The 25,931-nt window shown below is 45.3% G+C and overlaps 1 protein-coding gene across 2 annotated transcripts in view; it reads right to left on the bottom strand.

The window, feature by feature from the left end:
- The window catches only part of LOC128879741 (protein turtle-like), a 122,778-nt gene extending 98,352 nt beyond the window's left edge, over positions 1–24,426 (bottom strand). For both annotated transcript variants that reach the window (XM_054129162.1, XM_054129163.1), the window contains exon 1: positions 23,527–24,426. In XM_054129162.1, coding sequence (XP_053985137.1) covers positions 23,527–23,650 — 124 coding nt within the window. In that variant the 5' untranslated portion in view covers positions 23,651–24,426. The remainder of the gene's footprint in view (positions 1–23,526) is intronic.
- Between the last annotated feature and the right edge of the window lie 1,505 nt (positions 24,427–25,931).

Below are 25,931 nucleotides of genomic sequence, written 5' to 3'. Positions count from 1 at the left end.
GCGAACGATGAAAATTTGAAACGTTGCTCTCGACGCGGTTAAAGTAAACCTCCGAACGATATTATTCGACGCAACCGACGAGCTATTTTCCTTTTTCCGATGCAAACAAACACCGAGCATTACACCGATTGCATTTGTTAAGAGCCTGTTGGGTAACAGCAGCTCCCTTAATAGGAAGATTACTCGAGATTCCCTCAAGACATCACCCCCTCTGTCTCTAACGGATCCTTCGTCTACAATACAAGTGGACTTCCACGTCCATTCGGATTTAATGCGGTTCCAGGAGTACTTTGTGCAATTAGCTTTCGATGGGCCGCGCCGTCCCTTGTTGCTCTTCAGTTTCATAAATTTCCGTAATTGAACTCGTGGAATGGAACTGAAACCGTAAATAAAAATCGACCGGACTGTCTGCGAAGAATTCAGCTTTAATTGGGTAGGAAATACTTTCGGTAATCGAGGCGGAAAACACGAGGGTGATATCGAGGGAAGGACGCGATGAAAAGCTTCGAACGAGATCGATCATCCTGTACAAAATAATATATACATGACTCCTTACTCGAGATATATAATAAAATAGACCAACGCTTCTGCACTCGATGCGATCGATCAGAAACCTGACGCACGCGCCACCGTAAAACAAGAAATCACCGGAACGGAGAAATCCTATTAGCTATAAAAATTTTATTTCCAACCGCGTGAATTATCTTTTAGAAATATGGAAGCAACGAAACGGATATCAATTTCGTGAAACAACAATGGAGAATTTCATTTCGGAGATGCGAAGAACCTTTTGCGATTGATGCGACTGTGCAGCTGCACGCTAATCGCGAGTAATTTTTAAAAACTTTTCGAGAAAATGTCCAGGCATCAACATTTTTGTTCCGACCGGAAAGTGATATTCGTCTCTTGATAAAATTTTCATGCGGAGAGAATTCGAGACTTACCAGCGTTCGTTACTCGGCGAATCTATTAATTAATTTCGCGATGAATATTCAGAATAATTGAAAGCTTTCTGCAACGGAATCCTCTGTTTCCTCTCGCGTCGCCTCTTTCATCTTTGTGTCGCGATGATGTACGGTAACGGGACAAAGAAAATTCGTAGCCTGATTATGCAGCGGCGGGGTTCTAGCTCTCGAAGCTTCGTTCTCGAATGGCGCTGCAATTAAAGAACAACGAGAAATGGATGAAGCGTGGAATACAGAATCTTTGATGAGCCGTGTGACTCTCCGTTCGAAATGTTTATTGCAAAAGTGCTTTACAACCTATCGGAATCGAAGAGCGACAAATGTAACTGAAACTCTTTGCACCTGATATACGCTGGCTCTTCCGTAACGAGTGATACGATAGAGGATGATACATTTTTTTATGCGACACAAATATCCGGCAACGTCAATTCGAATAGTATTCGAGTATCTTTTATTTGAATTATAAATTATTCAAATAGTTTCAGCTGCTATAAAATTCAGCGACGAAGAAACGATTAAAACTCTTTCTCGGCAAACACATGTGGAAACTTTAGTGGAAACGAGTGGAAATTTGAATATAAACGGGAGCACAGAGGAACCGAATCTCGTGACCTCGATTATCGGTGCAGCGAGAGTCTGATAAGTCGGTGCTTCGAAGCTTTGAATATCGATACCTCGACATTTTAATACATCGATATCCCAAAGCATTAATTATCGATACCACAAGTTTTAATAAATCTTAATCTCGCGAAAATTACGACGAATCATTCTAATTGATCAACGCGTAATACAGTTTTTCTCTTTTCAGAGAAATTCGTAGCATTATGATTGTTTTCAGAAAAAAAAAATAGCCGCGTTTACCATTCTTTTGTTTTCACGTTTGAGTTCTCCGGGCGCGGGCGGTCGCGCTAAATTTTTCATAAACTGCTCCTACCGACTGGAAACATGGACGGCACAGTACACCGTGGTAATCATTTCTGAAGTGAGAAACGCAGCGAGCACAATTAAAGCTTTGTCTGGTGTCAAACTTACTGGCAACAATAGATTGCATCTTTCGGGCAACGTGTTCGCTAGAGCCGAGCGGTGCGCGGCTTCGATGGAGTTCCGATGAAAACGCGCCCCAGAAACGACATGTTTCCTTCAGTTGGTATTACAGTGACAAACCTGTGTTTATCAGGCCGTTCGAGTTGCGAAACAGAGACAGGATTGCAAAAGTTTCGACTCCGAAGCGGTAGCAATATTTAATAAAAAAAGTTCCACTCTTACTTCTATTTAGAATTTTTTAGTTACACTAGCTCCGAGCAAACGGAAACTAGAAACAGCGCTGCTTTTAAATATAAAATTGTAATTAAAACGTAAAGTCCCCGAGCGCGTTCGAGCGCGTTCGAGCACGTTCGAGCACGTTCTCGCTCGAGAAACACGCGATTCGAAATACACTCGAGGTTCCTCTTCGAAGTTGACTACCTTTGAAATGCGGGAATATGGCTTCGTTCGCGAAACTTTGAATATCCTCTCGAGGCATTGCAGCGAACCAATTCGCGCGGGAACGATTCAAATATTCAAATTGCGGACACCGTGGATCGATAGGTGCTCCAGGAAATAACGAGTCTGTCTATTCGATTGTTAACGCCGCTTATGGGCCAAGATAGCCGCGTAATTGCTCGAGATGTTCGGTTGGACGAGATTGGCGGAAAAAATAGCGGGGACAACACGTGCTACCGGCACGCTTTTGTTCCATCAAACTCCACACCGTGGAAAACTGGCATCGACATCGAGGAAACGTTTACCACGCAGCACCGCGGTCGGTAGAGCCCTTTTGGTTGCCGGGATATCGTGTTCGCGCGTGAGTACGTATAACGTTTGACTGCGTGAAAAACGACCCTCGAGGCGACGCGACGCCGACGCGTCGATGGAAACCCTAACGTGAAAACGAGTGCGTGAAAATGAGAAACTTTAATCGTCGCCGTCTTTCATATTACCTTCCGACAGAAGGAAAATATAACGAGTAACAGAGATACTTTTGCTACGTATTTCTAGTTTTCCCTTTCTACGGAAAGGACTCGGTGTCCGCTTTTAGTTTCTAATTAATTTTCTCCGTACAAACAACCCCGTGTCTTCCAATAGCCACCAATTATCCAACATTGTGTCTGGCTATCCCACGTCCGGCCTATGCAACCCGTTTTCATTCAATTTAATTAACTATTCAATTATCCATGCAATTAGTTTCCACGCAACAATCTACGCATCCATTAAACAATTGCGATTCAGCTGACACCAGACGAACGGGGAACGTGGAAAATAAAATTAAATCACGACCTGGTTTAGAACGGTTGCGTACCTTCTTATGGGCTTTTATAAAATGACTACACGTCGCTTACGGTGATGTAATTAAATTATAAGGGTTAAAGTGGGTCACTTTGAAAATAACCGTAATACCGACTCGTCGTTTTATTTTATAATCTACCGTGACGATGTTGTTTATTTCTTGTCAGCGATTATTCGACCTCGACTCGCTTTCTGTCTCCGTCACGGGGTTTTACGATTTTTCTCGATAAACCCTCATCAAATCTGATACCAACGACTTCTGGTCTCACGAAATACGGTATCGATGAGATTTCAAAAGTACCAAATCTTTGATACAGAGTCATGAGTGTCTAGAAGCGTTTAAACGGAAGCGTGGGAATCTCTAACGACAAAACGTACCCAAAATTGTTCCGAATGTCACGTCAGGGGCGTAATTCAATTGAATCGTAGCTGAGAAGCTATGCCAAGAATAACGATGAAAACTTGTATAGCCAAAGTTCCCGTTTAATTAAGTTCGTTAAAATCGTGTTTAGAGGGCATCCTAGACGGCTCCTATTTCCATAATTTACCGAATAGAGACCGCGTGTACGTGTCTCCTTTAATTTGCTTGCTTCCGAGAAACAATGGGATACTTCTGACTCTGCGGAATTGTAAGAAACATTTTCGCAAGGCGAGACTCGACTCGACTCGACTCGACTCGACTCGACAACGTCGCGCTAAAAATTAATTGCACGCCCGCCCCCCCGGTACATTTCATGTTGCGCTCATTCAATTTATTTCACCTGCATTTTCCTCTATTTCTCGCGAAACTCTTCTACGGTTAAGCTGCGATGCATTTTCTCTGCGTGTCTGTGCGTTTTGCTAGACGTCGAAATTTTTGTCCTCTTTCTCCAAGAGGAAAACTGCCTACGTTATTAAACCAAATTTGGAACCATGTCTAAATTCTATCTAAACCTCATCCTCTCGGAGGCTCTGACAGCCTCTGCTGCCCACAACAGGCCAGTTTTCGAAATCTCCGACCTTTCAAGCCTCGGTATTATGCAGCATCACCGTGATAATCAAGCCCTGATGCGCGTTAGCGTGCGCCACACGCTATGTCCAATATAATGTAATCGATTAGGCTGGGTATCGTCGCTGGAATCTGCAGCCTACAATTTTCAGATTGCAGCTACTCGCCTCGCATACTAAACGCGAGGAATAAAAATTGACCGTCGCGCGTCGCTCGCGATACGTTGGTTCTTTTGTCGTGTAGGTATTATTCGAAAAGAAATGGTAAACGTACGCGATACCGTTGGGTTGGTTCGGCATGGCTTCTGCGCTTCTTTTTCTCCCCTAATTAACTAATTAGCAATTGTGTTCCATCGGTGAGTGCATCCCGAAGGTGACGCTCGAGGCTTCGTTCGGTCAGCTCTCCGGTTGACCTCGATTTTCGCGCCGCGCCATGCTACGCGGCGAAATGAAAAGGCTGCAGGAGAGAGTATGTAGCGATAGTTCCTCGATTCACCTTTCAATTTTTGATTTTTTTTTTTTCTGCAATGAAAAGCGTGGCGCCAAAAATCCCGCGGATTTACGGATTTTCGTTCAATATTTCGAACGAATGCCATCGATCGTTAAATCCTAGTTCGTTTAGGAACCCTATTTTTTATCTTCCGATTCTATTGGCTTTCACACGCATTCTCTATGTGCGAGCGCCCGTACACATAGAGTATATGTTTGCAGGTGTATATATACATACGGAGTGACCCATTTAAAATATCTCCCAACGATTGAAAAGTTTCGAAGAAAAGCTAAATGGCTTTGTTAAATTATAATATCTTCGGAATCGTGTCATGTGAAACTAATTAATATTGTGTGGAAATAGAACATGAAAATAAAGAATATTGAGCCGTTTTAAACGGGATAATTGGCCAAAGTAAACGCATGGTTTTGTCATCGTGTTTGTCCAAGCGAGAGAAAATAAAATCGAGGGAAGCTTTGGCGATGTGCACTGCAGTTTCCGTTCGTGCTATCGAAACGTGTGCTCGTAAACTCATCGTGCAATTTCCAGATTACAAGCAACGGTGTACAACGCTGTCGCGTTAAAACTTAAATTATCGACGATGGCGCTAAGAAGTTTTCGCGTAACCTCGTAAAATCCTCCTATTTTGCAAGGGGAACCAGCCGAGACTGTTTATCGTCCTTCGCGAAGAGGGGCTTTTACGCTATCCTATCGGTTTCACGGCAGCCTTCTGGAATCGAACAGTGAGTAACTGTTCTTAGAGAAAGTGACTGGAAATGAAATTCCGCTCATCTTTGCTGGTATCCGCACTTTTCTCGCTCTAGAAATTGATAACTGCGGCGCACGCCTTCTATCGGGCGATCTCACGGCACGCGCGAGCCTTCTCGCGACGATTAAACGATGCTCGATTCGCCTCAAAGAGCGTCCCTAGCCTCGATTCGTGCGTTCGTGATTGTTTCGAACGAGTGCCACTCGCCTTAACCGTCGAACGTGACTTTTACTTAACCAGCGGCAACCCCTTTTGTTCAGGCACGAAGAACCCAACGGGCCGTCGACGTCGCGTCCAAGTGCCGTAGACACCCCGTCTTTCTCGGCCCACTTACCCCTTCCACGATGACCCGTAGTTTGCCTTGTAACCTACCACCACCTGGAAGAACGTGATCGCTCCGTAACGAATGAATTTTCGAAGCGAAGCTTGTTTGGTAATACCATACATCTCGAAAATACGATACACCAAGCACTCGTTACGTTTTCGATAAAATAACTTGCGAAGAAATGTTCCAAGAAACTCCATATCGACGAGTATCTAGACGGTCGTTTGAGTATCTTCCCAGACGAAGTTGAACGTCGGATTACGTCGGAATCCATCGTTACCGCAAACACACGGAATATTCCAAGATCGTTTACTCAAAAACGAAAAGTGCGTCGAGATTTCTTCCGTTTTCTCTAACTTTCTTCCAATTTTCTTATCTACAATTTGCTAGGTAATTAACGTAATTTGTCCAACTCGAGTCCGGTGCAATTAGTTTCCAAGGATTTTTCAAAGTCTTAATACTCCGTCGTTATCGGAATGGGAGTGGGATGGGTCCGATCGTCTGGGATTACGGAGGTTCCGTTGTAAATCGTTGGAGAGAACAGTGAAACACTGAAATTACGAGGTAAAAAACAATGCCGTGGAAAAAGGAGGCTACAAATTTACTGCAGTTTCGATCCGTGTGTGAAACGCGAAACTAGAACTTATAAAAGTATATCGAAATTGTTCCTTTTACGGATCTTCCGTTAATTTGAGTGCATGGTTTTAAGAGTCGGTCGATTTGGCAGCGTTCGCAGGGTTTGGTGATCCATCGACCACGTCTTGCGTGTTCTCAGACGCATTAAAATTAACCAGACAACCGAAGAATTAATCGCCACCCGTCGAGACACGAAACACGTCCGTGCGAGTAATTATTTCGCGGTGGGGGTAGATGGAACGAAGAGGCGAAGAGGGTTGGCAGCTCGCAGACAACGGAAGCGAGCCACGCGAGAACGGAATTCCAAAAGAACTGAAAAATTAATTATACGGGCAACGGTTGGACACGAAGGCGGCAAAGCGGCTTAAATTCTTCATGGGGTCTCGTCACGCCACTTCGCCACCCTTGGTTTAGTGGCGTTCAATCCTCCCTGTCGTCATCGACCGCGGAAGGGACGGGACAACGGTTTCATGGGCCACTTCCTCGAGACGACGCGATAGATGGTCGTTTAATGCACGCGCCTAATTATCTTCCGGTTACCGGCGAGGGGTTGCGTGTCTACGATGCCTGTACTTATCCGTCCACTGACGTGTTCCACGCTGTGTGTATACGTTTCGCCGCGCCGCGTCGAACCGATCCGATGCCGATGGCCATCGACGTGTTTGCCTATGTACTCGGATAACGAAGCACCGCTTGTCGATTGGAAGCGGTAAATAAGCTGGAATTCATCGCGCTTCATTTTTTCGGCATTTCGATACGATTTTCAATAAATTTTACATCGAGGCAAAGATCCTCCGTATATTCTTCTTCCTTTCAACGTACGATAAACAGTCGGTTTTATAGCCAATCTTTCCCCGCAATTTCGCGCTATCTTCCGAGTTCCGTCCGCGCCCCGGTGTTCCCAAAACTCTCCAAGGCAAATTTATTCGCCGACGTTAAAACAGTCATAAATCTCACCGAAGTGCTTTTCAGCCAGTTATCGAAATCCGCGGAAACTTTCCCAGCTGCTCGAAAGAATGTTCAACCCGCCAAAGGGTTAATCGCTCGGCCGCGACTCGCTAACAGCCGCCCGAGGATCCGGAAGCGGGAAAGGCATCTCCAACAACGCGGACACAAAGAAATCTCCGGTAAACTCCTAGTCGGGGAGGCGAAAGTGAGAATTTTCGATCGGCCGAAGGCAACTTGTTCATCTGAAATAACTGGATCAAAGTGTTGGGAAGCTCAACCACTCGTGGCAACTCGAAGCGGAGCGAAAGGCTCGGTCGGAAAGCGGCGGGTTGCTTTTTGTTCGATGGACCTCCCATTGCCCGAGACCGTTTCGAATCCACTGTAATCCTACAACCTTGGCGAACGTATTGTTCCATACAATTAACGTACCGTTTATTCCAACTAACACGCGGTTCGGCGAACCGTGCAACGTCTAGACGTGTAGAGGATATAATAGAGGAGCAGGTGATTGTTTTAAGCGTTAAAAGCGAATCAAAGCATGGAACGATTATCGTTCGCGTTCCTTCGTTTCCGAGAAAATCGATTCTCAAGTTCTCGACGTTATATCTTTGCACGATTGAAATCCAGCTCGACGGACGTCGCGACGGTATAGGTGGCAAGATATTTTATCGCGCTCGCATTTCAAATATGTTATATACAAACAAAGCATATGGCAGCTAGAGACACTTAGCCAACTGTGTTACATTTACGAAGAATCGAAAGTCACGTGTAATCTGTGTCGAGCTTAACGCGAGTCGGCACACGACAAGTAGAATCCATAAGCTCGCATCTCGTATTCTCTTTTTGTATATCGAATGCTCGTCGTCTATAAATGGCGACCGTCACGATTCGCGATTAAAAGTACTCTCGACCTGTGCAAACCTCCCCAATGCCGCATCGATTGCCGATTAATAATTGAGCATTACTATAAACGAAGCTTTGCGGAGCCTCGGCCTTAATGTCATGCGTGCCCAAGTCTCTCGAATGAAAAAACTCTACGAACGATTGTTTCGGTTCTCTCGACCCGACCCGACTCGACCGGTCGGAGAAAATTAAACAACGCTTATTGTTAGGCAAACATCGAAAACGAGAATATCGTCGGAAATACACCAGCCGAGTGTTCGGGGCTCGTCTTTAATGCCGAAAAGGTAATATTGTTCGTAACGGGAGGAGAATTTCTAGTTAATTTCGAAACATCTAACCTAAACAGTTCCGAAACATCTGAGACCCTTCGAGCTGCGTTACCGTATCGATCGAGTTGCTCAAGTGTTCGTGGGAGAGTAGAGATTGAATCGATAGACTGTTTACCAGGATGATGGTTCGAGCAGCGATGTTCACAGATTTTCAAAGGATTTGCATGTTGGGGGTAAAGGAGCCTGACCTATGTGGATTAAAAGACAGAGTACGACAAGGTTAGCCGCGTTCGTTAGGGTGATCTTACTGATTCGGCTCTTACTTTTTACATGTTTAAGAAATCCAAGATCGAAGAAGAATTCTCAGGACACGAAACTCGAGTGTATTACGTCGAAAGAATTTTTAGGATGCCTTGTTCCCGCGGACTCTTATTCAATTTTCGACCAAGTATCGTACAACTTGACGCCGGCCGGCGCTGTGCGATTGAACCCTGATGCAAGGACGCGGCGTTCGACAGAAAATTGATATTTTCAAAGCATGAGATCCTGAGTTCGTTCAACCCATCGCATACCGTAGAGTTGATTTCATGCACCGCTTGCTTCGTATGACGCCAACGATCCGAGCCCTTTAACTTTCAGCGGTTACTATGTGGTTACATGGCTTGGCATGCACCTGTGTGGATCCCATGGTGGTACGTGCTCAAAGACGAATCGGTGGTTACCCGGTACGCGCGTGCAGGCCCGCTTGCGGTATCTTGCGTCTGCGATGACTGAAGAAGATCTCTCGTTGAAGCCCCGTATGCTACCGGTTTCCACCGAATACCCCTTACAAGTTTTCAGCTACGACTGGTAGCAGCGTATCGTGAGACCGTAGTCCTAGCTACCTTGTTACAGTTGTTACGGCGTTATAGATGAAAACTAATCGAGAAATGTTACGCTCTTGCCCGTTTCTCGCTGCTGAGAAAGAAATGTCTACCTTGCGACAACCGTTTCGTTCCGACAACCATTTCATCCTTCAGTTAATAAGTTTGAAGTAATGTACCAGCCAGTGGCAACGCGTGGCCGAAAGAAAAAGGTCGCGCCTATCGTCAACGTATTTGAGCCGTCGCGCGTCGGCGTCGGCGTCGGTCGCTTGTTGATCACATCTTGATATCCTTTTGGCTCGCGAATACGTATGCGATCCGCTGAGTCACGTTCAAACCACTCAGCGCTAAAACTTTTACTTTACTCCCACATCGGCGCGCGGCGTCTTCGGCAGCGTTAATCTTCCTTTTAACGTGGTCGAAACCACGTCGCACCTGCTGCTGGGAATCGGAATGCAAAAAGTATTTTTCAACAAACTATCCGGTATATAATAGTTTTCAGAAAAATTCATTTTTATAAATTATGTAAATATTAACATAAATACATTTTTATTGCAAAATGTTTGTCAATTTTCACGACAATTTGTGTATTTAAACCATAGATCAAACTACGAAATACGTATTTTCTAAAATTTTCTTTTCTTGCATTTCTATAAAATTATCCTATTTATAATGTACTTACATTCTGTGCGAAATGGAATTCTTAAGTGATTTTCCGTTGAATTAGGAAGTTAAGCTTAATATGCCGCTAATGAAACATTTAAAATGCTAATTTTCGATGCCACAATGCGCCGGCTTAAGTCCTGCACGCGCTACATGCGCGGCATTCTTGACGTTAGCTCCACGCCAATCTGAATAAATAAGTACTCGCGCTCTGCATTCGAATACACTCGAAGCTCGCTTTTACCGTGTACTTTGCTTCACGGACAGTTTGAGAACTCATCGCAGCGTTATAATATAATAATTTGCGGATCGGCTATTATAAAAGCAGATTCCGGTATAAAGAAACGACGCGATATTTATATTTTTATTCTTCTCTCGAATCGTTGGCAGCGACTGCGAAAGACGAAAACTCCGGAATAATTAAACGATACAATTTTCTTCCCGTAAAATTTGAATCTCAACCATTTCGTAATTTACGTTTTCGCCAACTTCAAACTCTCCGTCTACTCGGGATTCGTTTACATAGATTAAAACTTCTCGGTTCATTTTAAAATGAATTCGATTTACAAATCAACTTCGGTCTCCACTTGTAGACATTTTCAAACGAAACCAACATCGACTTTCTCGATTTACGTTCTCGCGTTCACGCCACTTCTCGAGAAATGTTTCGAGTAAGACTTTTCGAACGCGTCAACGTTTCAAAAAGCAAACATCGTTAGTTCGAAAGCATCTGGATCGATTAAACCTTCCAGGACCTTTCCCCCAACTTCCCGGATCTCTTTCGCTGGTATCGTTATTTACCCTTACTAATTCCCGTTCCACGAGTAGATACACGCGCGTAGTCGTTTGTCTCCGAGTTTGCGCACGGAACAATGCAATTAGTTACGCAACTTCCGGCGATAATTAAGTTCCTGGAGTCCGGACAGTTTTATTGAGGAGCACAGCCGGTAATTTGCATATGTGTGGCGCGTGGCCAGAGACTAAGGTCAACGTCGAGAACGGGTTTCGGCGCTGGCGCAATCGGCCAGATAGAATTTCCAAGCAGAGCTTTCCGCGCGCAAAGGATTACCGGACGCGCGGAGAGACTCCGATCTGCGGGAATTTTGCGCGTTTAACCCAAGAGCCTCGACTGGTAATTGTGCTAGGGCAGACTTGGCCCCTCAAAGGGGTTGTTCTCGACGTCGACTGGAACGTCGAAAATGCAAGCAGACCCAGTCGGGTCGTCCTGTCGTTTACATTGCACTCCATCGCCACTTACTCGCAGCGTTCGTAGGTTAAAGGTGACGTCGTTGCGCCGTTAAACGTTCGCCATCCTCCGATCCTCGAGAGGCAAAGCGCGAGAATTACGATCGCGTCCGGTCCTCGACGGTGTTCGGATCTTTGCGACGAACCAACGAATTACGACCGCTGTAAATTCGAGCTTTACGGCCAGCTCGAGGGGACCAATCGTGACCATCCGTGGAATACCGTTTCGCGTAGCAGAGCTGGACAAGGATTAGGGAGTACGAGAAACGGAGTAGCCGGTCGACTGGACGCGAGGAGCCTTTAAATTCGTTGCGAAATAGAAACGTGGTCTCGTTTTCGATTATCAACGGAAGCCTAGCTTAAAAATATAACGATGGTAAAACAAAGTAAAAAGGCGAAAGCGAGACGATCGCGCCTTTGAGTCAAAGCGAAGCGTAGACGATTCGCGCATACCCTTCTCGTTTACATTTCACTCGACAACACTTAACAGGTGTCGTCTCTGCGGGTGGAAGCTGATGCCCCTCTGTCGTTCAAACAGCAAAGATAAACTCGAAGAAGACACTCTATCGCGAGAGGCAATTTTAACGAGTACCACGTTCCCCGTACCTCGCGATGCAAATTTATTCGCGGTTTACGTCGATTGAAAGCGGTACAAGTAAAAAAAAAAAGTAAGAAGTTGAGCTAGACTCCCTTTACGAATAGACAACGATTAGTCCACAAACCCGGGAAATGTTTTGTTTCTACAATAGCAGAAATTACCGTATCGTTAAAACGTTTAAATTACCCGTAGACTGGCAAGATGAAGAGATTTCAAAATATTACCTCAAGCTGCTACGGTGGATAGAACGTGGAACGGTTTATTCAAACATTGGAATAGTAAAAACATGACACAGTTTAAACAGATGTTGAGATAGATAATATACGGCATAGTTTACACACATATCGGAACAGATAAAACGCGAGAATACTTTATTTAGATTTTAGGGGCGGTAGAGATTTCTTAAGATCCTAAAAATAGAGATACAGAGTGAGAGTTTAATGTATTTCGTAGAAATCACGTGGTAGCTTGGCGATTTCGTAAATCCAGTTAACAGAGCTCACGGTGACTCGACTCGGCCGGCTAGCTCAGCGAAGGGAACTCACTCGTCCGTTTGAACTAGTCGGCGAGTTAATTTGGTTTCCATAGAAAACAGGCACGCTCTCGTTAGCCAAACGCGTCGAAACGGACACAACCGCGCCGTGGTAACTTGGACGACGAGTCAAGAATACTTGACTCCTACGACAAGAGTCTCTGAAATCGCAACGCTTCTCGCGAGAAAACCTCATGGCGTCCTGTGATTTCTAATTGCGTCCAGTGAATTTCCTTTTCGTGCGAAAGCGAACCGAAACACTATCGTCGTTGATCAATGTCCTATTTAATACGATATGCACCACCCGTTTTCCGTATTATCGACAGCTTGAATAAAACTCGATTCCCTGTTGTTGTAACTACTAAAATGGCGAAAACGGTAAATATTACAGATCGAACGGCACGCCGTGATGTATCGTAGTTTACCCGCAATTAGTTTTCACAAATAAATTCTTTTCGCTTCTATCAAAATTGGTCGGTAAATGTAGGTTAACCGACATCTGGTGACCCTTTCCACGAGCAATATTATGGATCTCGACATTTTTTCAATATTTTTTTCAAAGCAGCACGTACATTCGAACTCGGTGTTTCCACTTGGAAGCATCGAGTTTAACGGACTCGACTTTGGATTCAACGAATCGGTTCAAGTATTCACGGCAATTCGAATGCATTACCGTTTTAGTTTTCGCGAGCATTATAGTTTTTACCCGGTTCTCGCTAACCTCGCGAAAATTGATCGAAGCGCGGCGTTTGTTCCAATTCGAAAATGTTTCGATAGAAAACTAAGTAAGTGGCACTGGATCGATCGGACAATTTTTGTTACTCTTAAAGAGAGAACCGTGAAAGGCTGGAAGCCGATATGTAAAATCGTCGACTGGGGTTGCGCTCAGTTCCAGCGAACCGTTCACCGATAGCTCGTCAATTTTACGTTGACCGGTTTTCAAGACCTAGAGTTAAAACGGTTCACCGAGGATCGGCTATCGATTCATCGACGCTCTAGCTTTTTCAGGGAAAGTTCAACGCGGAGGTTTTTACCCGTCGGGAAGAAATATGGTTACCACTTCTTATCTAAGCGGACTGGAAACGGCTTCGGCGAGCATTGTTGAGACTACGTAAGTTATGCGGTGCTATTCCGATCGTAAAAGCAAAATGCACGACGCACTCTCCTCTTGCTATTTGCACTGCAGGAATACGGAATAATGCGAGAACATGTCGTGTTATTATAAATCTACTTTTGAACCGTTTATTCTGAAAAATTATTCAATCAAACGCCCAATGACTCGAAACGAATAAATTGGCAACGCTGTGGTTCCGGGCATAATTCTTCTTGAGAAACGGAACAGGACATCTGCGACATCCTGCGCGTAATTTCCGCTCATCCAAGTCTAAGGTATCCAAAGTCCGTCAAGGACACTTGAGTAATAACGCGAAAGGCTGTGGGGCTAGCTCAGACGTAATGCGATAGCGTCATCGCGTCGCGCCAGGCCGGGTCCCTTCGCGAACACCCTTTGCGCCTCGTAGCCGTGTTCAAGAGCACTAGCAGGATACGAAGGTTGCCAAGATTAGCGGCGTTTTCGTGGTGTTACGTCCTGTACGTGGCTTCTGGTAATACCGAGATTACGGAGCTTGCTCGTATTGTTGCTTCGCGAAACGAGAGAACGCGTAATTGTAGCGAGAACTAATGAAAAAACTTGGTAATTGCGCGTTCAAGCGTATCGAATAGAAATACTTCAGGGATGGCCAAGTTATTGCTGCAATATCGAAGGAATTCGATCGGGCTTAAAGCCTGTAGAAAAAGAAACGGGAATCTCATCGTAGCTAACTTCTAGTTCCCTCGAACGAGAAACTACGTCGTCGATACATTTGATCACGACGCCGACGTTCCGTCGAGAAATATGAAGAAAAATGTTGAAAGAAGTTGCGGCATTGTTCGGTACGAGTAATGTCCGCTTCGAGAACTGTTAGCAGCAAGTTTCCATCCGCATGGAGAGATAACCTCGTTTAATAGGTTTGAGGATTGACGAATCAAAGTTTGTCGCGCGAGATGTACAAAGTAATTTTAGCTAATCGACGAAAACATTTTAATTTAGTCCAAGAATTTTGCCAACGGAGACGATTATAGCATCGAAAGAAACGCGTTAATTATAAGAAGAACCAGGACCAACGATAAGGACTTTTCGGTGAATCCTAAATCGGGCCGGCCGAAGCGCACGCGCGCCAGAACCAGGAAATTAGTGTTAATGGAGTGTCGTTAGGTTTGAGACGCGGCCAAAGCACGTCTGAATAATTTAAATGACCAACGACCTCCTCCAGGGCAAACTCGGAGAATTTTAAGACGCCTCCTCCAGACGTCGGCGTCGGCTCGAAACTGCCCGGGTTCTTAGAACTCCTGCTTAATTTAGAGCCTCGTCGTCGGATATTTTAATTAAACTCCAGCCGCCCGATAATTCAGCCAAAGAGTCGATAGGGTCGGTGAGCCGTTAACGTGCGTTCAATTATGTATGCTGGAACGTACCATGGAGTGGAATACTGTTTCCAGATGGTGGGCTCTATCGATGATCATGGAAATGGTCAACCAATGATATTTGAAGCGACAGATGCAACTCGAGACAGTTCCGAATAGCTTGCAGGCTCTAAAAGTAATTAACGGTAAACAATATTTGCACGAGAGACGTTAACGATGATTCCCGAGTGTTCGAGTTGTTTTTCAAACGCTCCAGGGGGAATTAATACGAGCCACGTCACCGAAACAATGGTTTGGAAACTTTGGCTTACTTGTGTATGGTATACGACGCTACTTACGGCTAGTAGCATAGCGCCGCGCTAATCAGACATTGCGGACCGCTCAACACGACGCGCGAACGCGACGGGTTGCCTTCGAAACGATGCGATGCATCGCGTTACTGTGTATTTACTAGAATTTATACCGCAGCATTACAGCGTTTATTAGACATCTTGATTGCGCAATAATTGCGCGAAAAACACGATATCGAAAATGAATAACTCTGACAGAAGCTGTAAAAAATTCAGTTCTCGGCGAGGATCGTCCTATCGCGAATAATAAAGACTTCGAACAGCACCAGTCGAGGAGGAGATATTGTTATTCGGGAAGTCGAAAATATCCGTAAGGGATCTTGGAGCGAACACCGATAACATCGAAAACAACATAAACTTCATCCACCTCGTTGAAAGTGACGAGCCACACGCGGTGTGCACAGCTGCGCACGTAGGCACCCGACATTAAACTCGTCGGGAAACACAAGAATCGTATCGGATCTGAAAAGCATTCCAAGCATTGCGAATATTGATTCGATATACGAAAAAATATATACAAAGCGAAATAGTTTTCAACTTTCAAACAAACTATCTCGAGAGAAGTAACCTATCCGAAAGCAGTGCGTTACGTACAACATTGCAGGAATAGATTGTATCGTCTTCGGATTTTCAGTCCCGCTAACGAACAATTCGTTTCGAATAACCACATCGCGAGCGTTGCGAAGCATTCCACGTAAACATACATATGGGTCGAGTGACATTGGAGTCAGTAGATGAAGAATAGTTTCCAGCCATCCCAACCTCGCAATTCTGTGACTCGAAAACACAATACCCGATAGAGGGTTCTTCGAAGTACGACACCGTTGTCAGCGGAAGGTGCATTAAACGCGACGATCCTCGACGTCGACGAGCGGCTCGTCGACGATATAGAACGCCCTCTCGTATACACGAGTTACGTGGAAAGTAGTCGGGTAACCGGAGTAGGCGAATAATGGATAAAGAAGAGAAAATGTACGCAACTCCCGGTGATATTTTCGAGTGGATGGTGAGTGGAAGGGGTCGGGGGAGTTGTTTGACGCCCGAATATCATAAAGAAGCCGAGGGAACCGCGACCCCGAAAATTTCATTTAAATTATTAATAGATTTACCCGCGTAATTGTCTAGTTTCGAGCAGAACAGGTAACTTCATTCTTTCCAGGTTCCGTCGACGATGCTTTTAAGCAACGTTAAAGCTCTAAGTAATGATATTTTTCTCCACAACCGACGCCGACGCGGACGCCGACGCTTCGAGGAAACATCGAATCATCGACGTACTACGAGCAATGCGAACCAAGTTACGTTGTCCTGATTTTTCATTCCGCTTTCTCGCCGATAATACTAAGCGCGTTACCAATTATACGCGGAAGCGATCCACGTTTACATCTTTTATACGTTAATTTTCCTAAACGCAACGTAATCTTATTCGGAGGGGAAATCGTGACCTCGTGCGACCAAAACACGCAACGCGTGTTCCAGCTTCCGCTCGCTTCGATTTCAGGCAGCCTCCGACGGAGAACCGAGTTCCGATGTTAATTTTCGCGAAACCACGAAGCTGGAGCACGGCCAGGCTAGACGGCGCCGGCGTTAAATTAAGAATGGTAATAATGTTGCCAGGCTAATAATTTAGGCCCTTACAAGTACAAGTAGCGCTGGTTAACGGCGCTTTTAGCCGGACCTCCCTCCTTACGCGCTCGCCACAAACAGAGAAAAGAAAAAGGGGGTTTTATGAAAATTGCCAGCAAAGTACAAATGCTTAAATATTCACCGTACGAGAAACGGCACTCGGTTCACGGGGAATGCCACGACCGCGACGTATCGCTTGCCCTAGCTACAATTCCCAACGAGCATTGGCTGCATCGGGTTGTACTTTATCGGCGTACGAGAAACTTGAAACGAACGCGAAGCAATTTAAGTGGCTTTGCGCCATGGACGTTCTCTGAATGCTGGATCTTGGCTGCTCTTGTAACTTCATATCGACAGGCGTCATCCACGATCGATACCGACCAAAGCGAGTTACAAACGAGAATCACGGATTTCCTCGTTTAACAGGCTGGATACGCGTACCTGTTTTTTCATCGTCAGCTGAATAATGACTGCGACTCGTGTCGTGTACCCTGTACATTATTCCATTGAAAAGAAAACTACAGATGCATCCTGCGAATTATATTTTTCCAAGAAAAGAATGCGGATAATTTAATTGTATCGAGGACTAATGAATCGCGCAGCCACTAATGAAACAGGCAAGTTGCCGAGTTTCATTTGAATTTCGCATACATTATAATCCGCATTCGATGACGAGTGTGTTACCAAGCCTTACCAAGAGATCCGGTTCGCGACGCATCGACAGGATTTTACAACGAGCTCCACCATATTGCAAGGTAATTCGCCGAACGAATGGATTCTCGAGTCGTTCGCGCCACTCACTCGGAAAGTAGGGATTTCCGCAAATCGTTCACGTTTCGCGGCGCGGCGCCTGGCGGCGTTTGCATAATTTGCAAAGCCACTTTTTGCAGGGATAAAAAAAACGCTCCATTTTATCTCCGCGAAAATTCGACGAGATAAACGAACGGATCGCGCGAGATATCGCAGCCCTTTTTATGCTTTACACCTTTGTCGAGGTGCCTTTAACGCGATCATAAAATTCTGTGGTAAAATATCTATGCCAAATCAGACAATCCATTTCCATTCAATTCCATTGCGATTCAGCGATTACGTATATTTTTCGACTCCATTTTCCGGTATTTGTTGCAACGATTACATCGATTATTGTTAAATCGATGCGTTCCGAAGAAAGAGTACCGACTAAAACGCCGTTAATGCTGAGGTGAAGCTCGCGTTGCGACGCTGCAACACTGCATTTTCGAACGCATTACGGTGGTAATTCCCCGTGCTCCATTTGCAAAATCTTCCGCAATTAACGTCGCTCGGAGAACCGTGTAAACCTCGCTCGACCGTGAAACTTACGAGCCGGAAGATTTTATGTTTGTAACACGAGGAATTCGTGACCATCGCGAATAACTGACCGTGTTCGACTTCACTTTTCGACTGCTGACCTGTTGAACCCTGGATTCCTTCGAGAATTTCGGAACGGATATACGTATGAAACTTTCGATCCAAGTTAATAGAAAACTTATAGCAGATTATCGCCGCGAGATGCCAGCTTTCGCGGCAACTATCCACGGTTCAACTTGGATCGCGTTCGTTTTTAAACTTTAATCGAAACTTCGCTTACGTTGCGCCTAAGAGGCTCGTAAATTTCCAGGTCACGGACTATCGAGAGCTGTACATTTTTTACGTCCATTAGGCGCTGGCGAGGCTCATGCTTATAATATAAGCCGACGTAGACATCCTATTATTTTCCATCAATGTCGGTAACTCATAACGAGACGGTAATTCGCGGATACTCCGTTCCGAAATTTTATACGTTGTCGGAGGTACGCGAACAGAACGTTTTTTGCCGATAGAAGCTTTATTATTTTAAATGATAAACTCGATTTATTATTCATTTTACATCGCGGAGTCTACCAGGGTAGACTTGGTTGATAATTTATATCGCGAACCATGCATTCAGCCCGCCAGACCGTAACGATTGAATTAATACGAGGAACATTAGTCTTCTACTTTAATCCTTATATTACTCATATTCTCGCCGACTCTTCGTCATTAAAATACAGATTGAAATTAATGATACTTTTATGTCGCGATATGGTTTCAGCCGTATTTCAAACATTCGCTCGAAGGCTCGATATTCGTATCAGAGGTCGTTTCCCCAAGAAAATGAGTCGAGCAGAGATTCATTGGGAAAATAATTATCGATTGTAGGAAATCGTTTTAACGGGAGACTATAATTAACGAGTCTTCCTTAAAATCGGAGAGAAATATTTCTGGCAACGTGCGCTGCGCGCTAACTTAGCGAACACGTTCAAACACCGACGCGGATTTATCGCGCGGAAGATACATAGCGCGAGTTAAAATTTCGCGGCACGTTCGAATTGATACAGTAGAATCCTCGACAAGAATGTAGAAGATAAAAGGGGCGAAATTCACTGGTTATGAACAATGAGAAATATTTCACGTCCAAAGTTAAGGTGATTAATCAGAGTCAACTACGATTAAGCGTCTCGGAAGGACGATGTTTGAAAACGACCACTTCCGATTGTATTTATGAAACGATATATAATATTGTTAACAGTGTTTGCCACGCAGGCCTGTTTCACATTTTTCTACGATATTTGCTCAGCGTTGCGTTAAGGACCAGAGGCTCTACGAGAAGCTCGAGTACGTCAAACTCGTATCGCAGCTGTGACCAAGCACAGCTACAGCCCTTGAAGACTACTTGTACGAGATATCAATGCTTCACCGACAAAAAGATTCTTCATTTCGAACGTGGTGTGCGAATGCCAATTTCAATAATTATGCACTTTAGCGCGCGTCCAATCGGAACGATCATGTTCGTCGGACTCGTTCGGTCGGACGCGACGCTGATCAGTGCGATTTAAATCTTTTTACGCGTCGCGCGAACCAGGAAGCGATATTTTCGCTTCACAGCTTTTTTACCAGCGACGCCGCGGCGTCGACGTCGATTAATTGGCTTCGAAGTTTTATACGCGTGGCGCGTCACGCGACTTTACCGCGCGGCCGTCGCGATCGTTTCGTCGCTTTGAAAGGCCGCGTCGATCGAAACACGAAACGAAAAGCTAGAAACGTTGTTTCCGAATGTCTCTGATATTGGTTCCGAAATTTACAACTAAAAAAATATCGATTATCGTATACGTAGATGCAAGGTGAGCATTCTATCGATTAATGCAAATTCGCACGTTTTTAAAGAAATTTGGCATCGGTAGCCGAACGTGATTCGCGACTGAAAGCGATCATTAATCGAACCATGGGTGAGATTGGTTTCATCGGTTCTTCCTGGCCGACCCGAAGAAAGAACAACGAGGGTCGTGTCGAATCGCGAAAACGAATAGCTCGATCCGAACATTCGGATGACAGCGGAGTCATGGGTGAATTTTATATAACGAGAGTTAGTATAATCCGGTTATTAGAAGCCCGAGTAAACGCATTTCCAAAACGACGAATATCTCTGTTACGCGAATTGGTCGAATAATACGCAAATTGTTCCCATCGAATTCGTGACATTCTAATAATGCGATAATACGATTGTCTTTGGGACGATTATGCGCGTTGCAGACATTCGAGTTATGGGGACGAAACGTAGACACCGAATGCCAGCGTCGCCTGTTAAATCTTGGAGATTCTTCGACTATGCGAAGCGTACCATTTCCACGCTAATATGATTATTCGAATGGCTTGTATTTATCCAAAATAATATTCATTGCGATAAATTGTAAAACTTGTTCCTCGATCTTGAATATCTAATTTGAAAAATTCACAGCCAGGGAATACGCTCAGGGCGAGGATCGCGAGCAAGTGATTCGACTTGACGACCCTGACCTAGTCGATGATGACCGCGAAAGACCTAAATCCGAAGGCAAATAACGAATGGAGCAATCTTGGACTACTAAATTTGCACTACGATTAGCAAGAGGATGCAGCTCCGTGAGTAAGCTCGGCTTAAAATTCGAGGAAAGAGGAGGAGCCGACAGATTGGAAACTGTTTGTCGACAGGATGAACCGACGGAGTTGTGTAGCTCGATCTAACGGGCTGACGTGATCTGTCTATATGATGAGTTGCGAGAACCCTGGCACCCCGTTAATGAATGTGTGTAAACGGTCGCGAGACCTGTCAAAAGTTTTTGACTTATGGTTACGGCCGCTAGATGCCGATGACGTTCCTTCGAACTTTGGCGCGATTAAACGGTGACCACCTCTAAATAAACAGCCATTGTCCGTTATACCACGATATCGCAACGCGTAGCGAAACAGATAAAGGTAGAAAATTTTCAGTCGTATCATAAATCGGATTTTCAAGGTGCTTTTCAAAGTAAATTGTCTCGTTCGTACCGTACATAGCGATACAATATTATTCGTCGATATCTATGAGATTCGCGCAACGAATCTAATCGTTTTCGTCGCAGCTTTGTAAACGACGGCAGTGCCGTGTCTGCGCATCTCTCAACGCCAAGAAACGAGCTGAATACCAACTAAGAGAAGCCAATCGTCCGGTTCCCGTCTTGTTCGCCGGATGAAAGCCGCCATAGAACCTTGCGCGCACTGGCTTAATACATCTCCGTGGAAACGTAACGCTCCGTCAAAGTGGAAAGTTGTCTTTGAGCTGACGCAAACGCGCGCGTCGAGCTGCGTCCGCGATGAATATGCAACGCGGAACGGAACTTCCACTGGTTCCATTCGATGATTTCGAGCCCAACCAAGTTGAGAGGACTGATCGATTCGCGAAATCTTCGTTAACCATCGATGGCAAAGCGTGGAAGCAACTCGCATTGGAAACTATGCGTTTCACCATCTTCTAGACAATAATGCAACTTCGAATCGAGTACCGACAAATTAAACATAAAATGGCGGACTCGAGCCGAGTCGAGTCGTATCTATCCCTATCGACGTACAAATCGTTCGACTGTGCGACGCGTTTTTAGTTCAACATTTTTTCTACGTTCACGTATCTAACGAAGGCTAACGTCAATGCGATACGTTTGTAAAAGATAGCAGCAAACAAGACATTGTTGCGTTTAAAATCGATCTTTAAATCAACCGACACGATAAACCCAGTCGGTTCTCGTAATCGTGCCTCCGATAACTTTTCGAAACGTTCAATAAAGCTTTCCGTTGAATTTTAACGAGCGTCTCGTTATTTTCACGTTTCGGCGACGAACGAGTGTCGGGAAAAAACACCAACGGGAGAATTCACCACCCCGTGGATTCAACAGCAAAACGGTTTGTCATCATAGGTTAGGTCGCGAGAGTCGATTGCACACCTTAACCCCTATTTTGGCATTTTGAGTAACTCTCTAAGAAATAATGAATTACATTTCTATACATGTATCGAGGCCAAAAGTTTACTCGACAACGATCCATATTTCGAGCGAGCTTCCAAGTTCGTAGTTGTGTTTCCGAATTACCACGATCTCATTACGGTTGATTCCAACCAGCTCTCGAGGAACGTTCACGCTCAAGTGACGCTCGTGTCAAATTCAAGACGCGGAGAGTACGAGCAGAGCACCCTCTTTGGTGTAAATTCTCGAGTCTAACAATAAGACAATGTTACGCTCAGCTGCGAATCCAGCAGGAAATTACCAAAGCTTCTGGTTCTCGTTTCATTTGGAATGAAAAATGGTACTCCAAAGACTATCGTTAGCAACGTTACAATATTTTTTGTCGAGCGTTAGCATAGCTCGAGGGTCGCGTTCTTGCGCTAGGAATCCTTTGCTTTCCCACTTGGACTTTTCGCGACCCATTCGAGAAGCCTTTTCTTTCGACGAGCAATCTCAGACGAGGTCATCGCGCTAGGCAAACGAGGTCTTACGCGAGAACGGCGAGATTATCGGTAGAAGCTGGAAGAATATCAAGCGAGAAGCAACAATCGAGCCGAGGTTCGAAAGCCGTCGACGGAAACGTCCCATCGAACCGCTGCCTTCGAAAGTAGCGCACCGGAAAGAACGATACCTTTGATCCGCGAGCTCATCCAGTTTGATAAAACCGTATAATCCTAAGAGTTTCGAGGTTGTACATCGACGATCGAAGAATGCTGATGAAATTGCAGGAATCGATAAGAAAGCGAAATTCGTGTGGAAAAAGATGTTGGAGCGTAAAGAGAGATAAGGTCGATTAACGTATAATAGAATAATTATTTCGTTCGATAAGGTATAAAATTAATTCGAATTTGTAGCAAGGATGGTGTAATAATAACATTCGTTCAATTACAAAGTTCATCGGGCGTTGAACTTACTCCTGTCAAACTTGGAGAAATTGTGCCGAAAAGAAATGACACGACCTTAGAATTAAGTCGAAGAGAGTAATCCAGAATGTCGAGCAACGAATAAAAGATAAACCAAGTCCGTTAAATACTTGGTAGCAGCAAAGAAAACTCGCGAACCAGCGTTTCTTGCGTATTCGTGACGCGAAGGTTGCGATAACATCGCGTACCGCGATTTCCTGGAGAGGTCCGGGGAATCCATAGATTCTCGGAACTCCTTCGCGTCTCAGGATTGTTTGTCGGCGCGAATCTCGTTGATCGACGCGTTACAGAAACGAGCGACGAAGCAATTCGTACTCACTGTCTTTTACACAGAAAGCGCCAATAATCCAGAGTGGGAAGAGCGGTACGATGAACACGTTCCAATGCCTTGCGTTCGTGTTGCACCGTAGACTCCTCCCAACGTGCAGTCTAAGGTAAATCATGATCGTTCCACGTCAACTATCCGCGGCTCGATCATAGCAACCGATCGCCAAGCACCGTCGTCCACATCGACGATCTCCTCCTCGTTCACGGAGACTGTCTACACGTACCTTCGTCCCGCGTGTCCTTGGCGCACATCTCACGCATTTTCTTCGCGTAAAATTTTCGTGCACAAGCCGGGCAAAAACGAAATCTACACACGCGACAAATGAAACGAGATACGGGAAATCGGATACGTTGTCTCGAAATGGAAACTGCCAATTTGATGTATCGCGACGGAAGCTGGACCGAGAATATACGGACTCGAAACGCGCACTTTCAATCACTTTTACCCCTGGGGGAGCACCGCAGCACGCAATTCCCCGGGATGCAACACGCGAGAATCACTCTCGAAACGAAATCGACAACACTCGCGATTCGAATGCGATATACCGCGGCACGTTTTTCCGTCTTTCTTTTGATTCCTTCGTTCTTCCGATTCGATGCCCTTTCCACGGGCCCGTGGCCTCTGCGACTTTCAAAACTTTTTCCGATTGTATCGTTTATTCTTTGCCAGAACTTATCCGGTGTTTTACTTTCAACGCGATAACGATACTCGAAACAATTTTGCCAACCGAAAGAGAGGTACGGTGATGCGCGCGGACTCGCTCTCGAGCGAGATTTCGCTCACCCCCGATAGTGTATCAGCACCGGGCCGTGGGTTGCACACACCGCTACCCTCGCACAGCTACCGCGGTCGACGTTAGAGTCGCCACTGTCGAGCCCGCTGCCACCACTACCGCTTCTTCTCCCTCTCTCGATACAACCCCACCGTTGCTACCCCTAGTTCCCATTCGGAGAATCTCGATCCCCACCAGGGTGGGCATAGCCACCGCCGCTGTGACATTGGAGTCGACGCGACGCGGCCGCCACTGCAGCCTAGAACAGCCTAGGGCAGCCTAGGGCAGCCTAGGGCAGCCACCGACGTCGCGGGATCCTCGTCACCGTCGTCGTCGTCGTCGTCGTCGTCCTCGACGACGTCGACGTTGCTTCCAAGTCCGTGGTGTTACGTCGATCGAAAAGAGGCCCTGTGTAGTACGCGCCCGCGCACATGCTTTACCTCGCATGCGTATCGAACGCAATGTTCCGTCCTCTCTCTTCCACGCGTCCTTTGCTCGATCGCTTTTTCTTCCTTCCACTCGACCCGCGATGAGCTTCTTCATCGGTCGAGCTTTTCTTTTCGAGAAACGTTAATAATCTTGAAATGCCTGATTGTTTTTTATCACAGGGTGTATATATCGTTTCTTATTTTTTCTCTCTCCGTATCTCTCTTTCTATCTTCCTTTCTCTCTCTCTCTCTCTGTCTTCAGTCCTCGGCTCTCCCTTCCTTTATCGCGGTGCAGAAGCCCAGGGTGCTTTGTGCCAGCGCTTCGCGCTCGAATGCAAAAATTTCCAGCGAGAGAGACCGAGGGAAGTTATTGAAGAATCATGAATGGAAATGACAAAGGTTCGCGTTTATATTAATGCCAGATACTGCGGCGTGTCTCTGCGCAGGGGTAGGTCTGAATAGAGGCACGGTCGAGGATGTTTAATTAAAGAGAGAATTACAAAGTGAAACAAATTCACCTGTTCTCCCTCTGATCTCGCGGCTCTCCGTGGCAACTAGCGCGAACGTTTTTTTCCTCTTAGTCACGTTAATCGTATTTCTACCACCCCTACCTTATTTCCGATTACCATCTTCTCTTCTCTTCTCTTCTCTTCTCTTCTCTTCTCTTTTCTTTGCATTGCTCTTTTTTTTCTATATAAATTAGTTTGCTTAATCCATTCGCTTTGCTTCTCTTCGTTTTCCGTGGCTCCGTTTTAACCTCGCCTCCACGCAACCAAGTTTCCTTCGTGGAAACTCTTACGGTCTTATCTTCTTTTTCTTTTTCTTTTATTCCCGCGAAACTTATCGGGATGTGATAAAAAATTCATAAGAGGAAAAGGTACGAGGTTTCGATAGGTAGGAGACGGTGATACGCGTCTTGAAATGTTGTTAAAATTGATAACGCGGTAACGCGGCGAGGCCAACTGTTTTATTATGGGACTGAAAGAAGTTGAATTTTGCGTTAATGTCGAGTATAGCGTCCCGGAATTCCACCCTCGTTGTTCACGGAGGCACCCATCCGCATTTCCGGTCACGTTTCGCAGCGTTTACCGTCGCGCTGATTCACTGGTTCCGTCTTTCCCGATTCTTTTTAGTATTTTTCTAGTTCTCGCTTTGCTTCATTGTTTCTCGATACCCTTTCCTCGCTGCAGGTGCCT

This window comes from Hylaeus volcanicus, chromosome 7, assembly GCF_026283585.1.
Source record: "Hylaeus volcanicus isolate JK05 chromosome 7, UHH_iyHylVolc1.0_haploid, whole genome shotgun sequence".
NCBI classification, from domain to species: Eukaryota; Metazoa; Arthropoda; class Insecta; order Hymenoptera; family Colletidae; genus Hylaeus; species Hylaeus volcanicus.
This window is presented reverse-complemented; position numbering and strand designations above follow the sequence as displayed.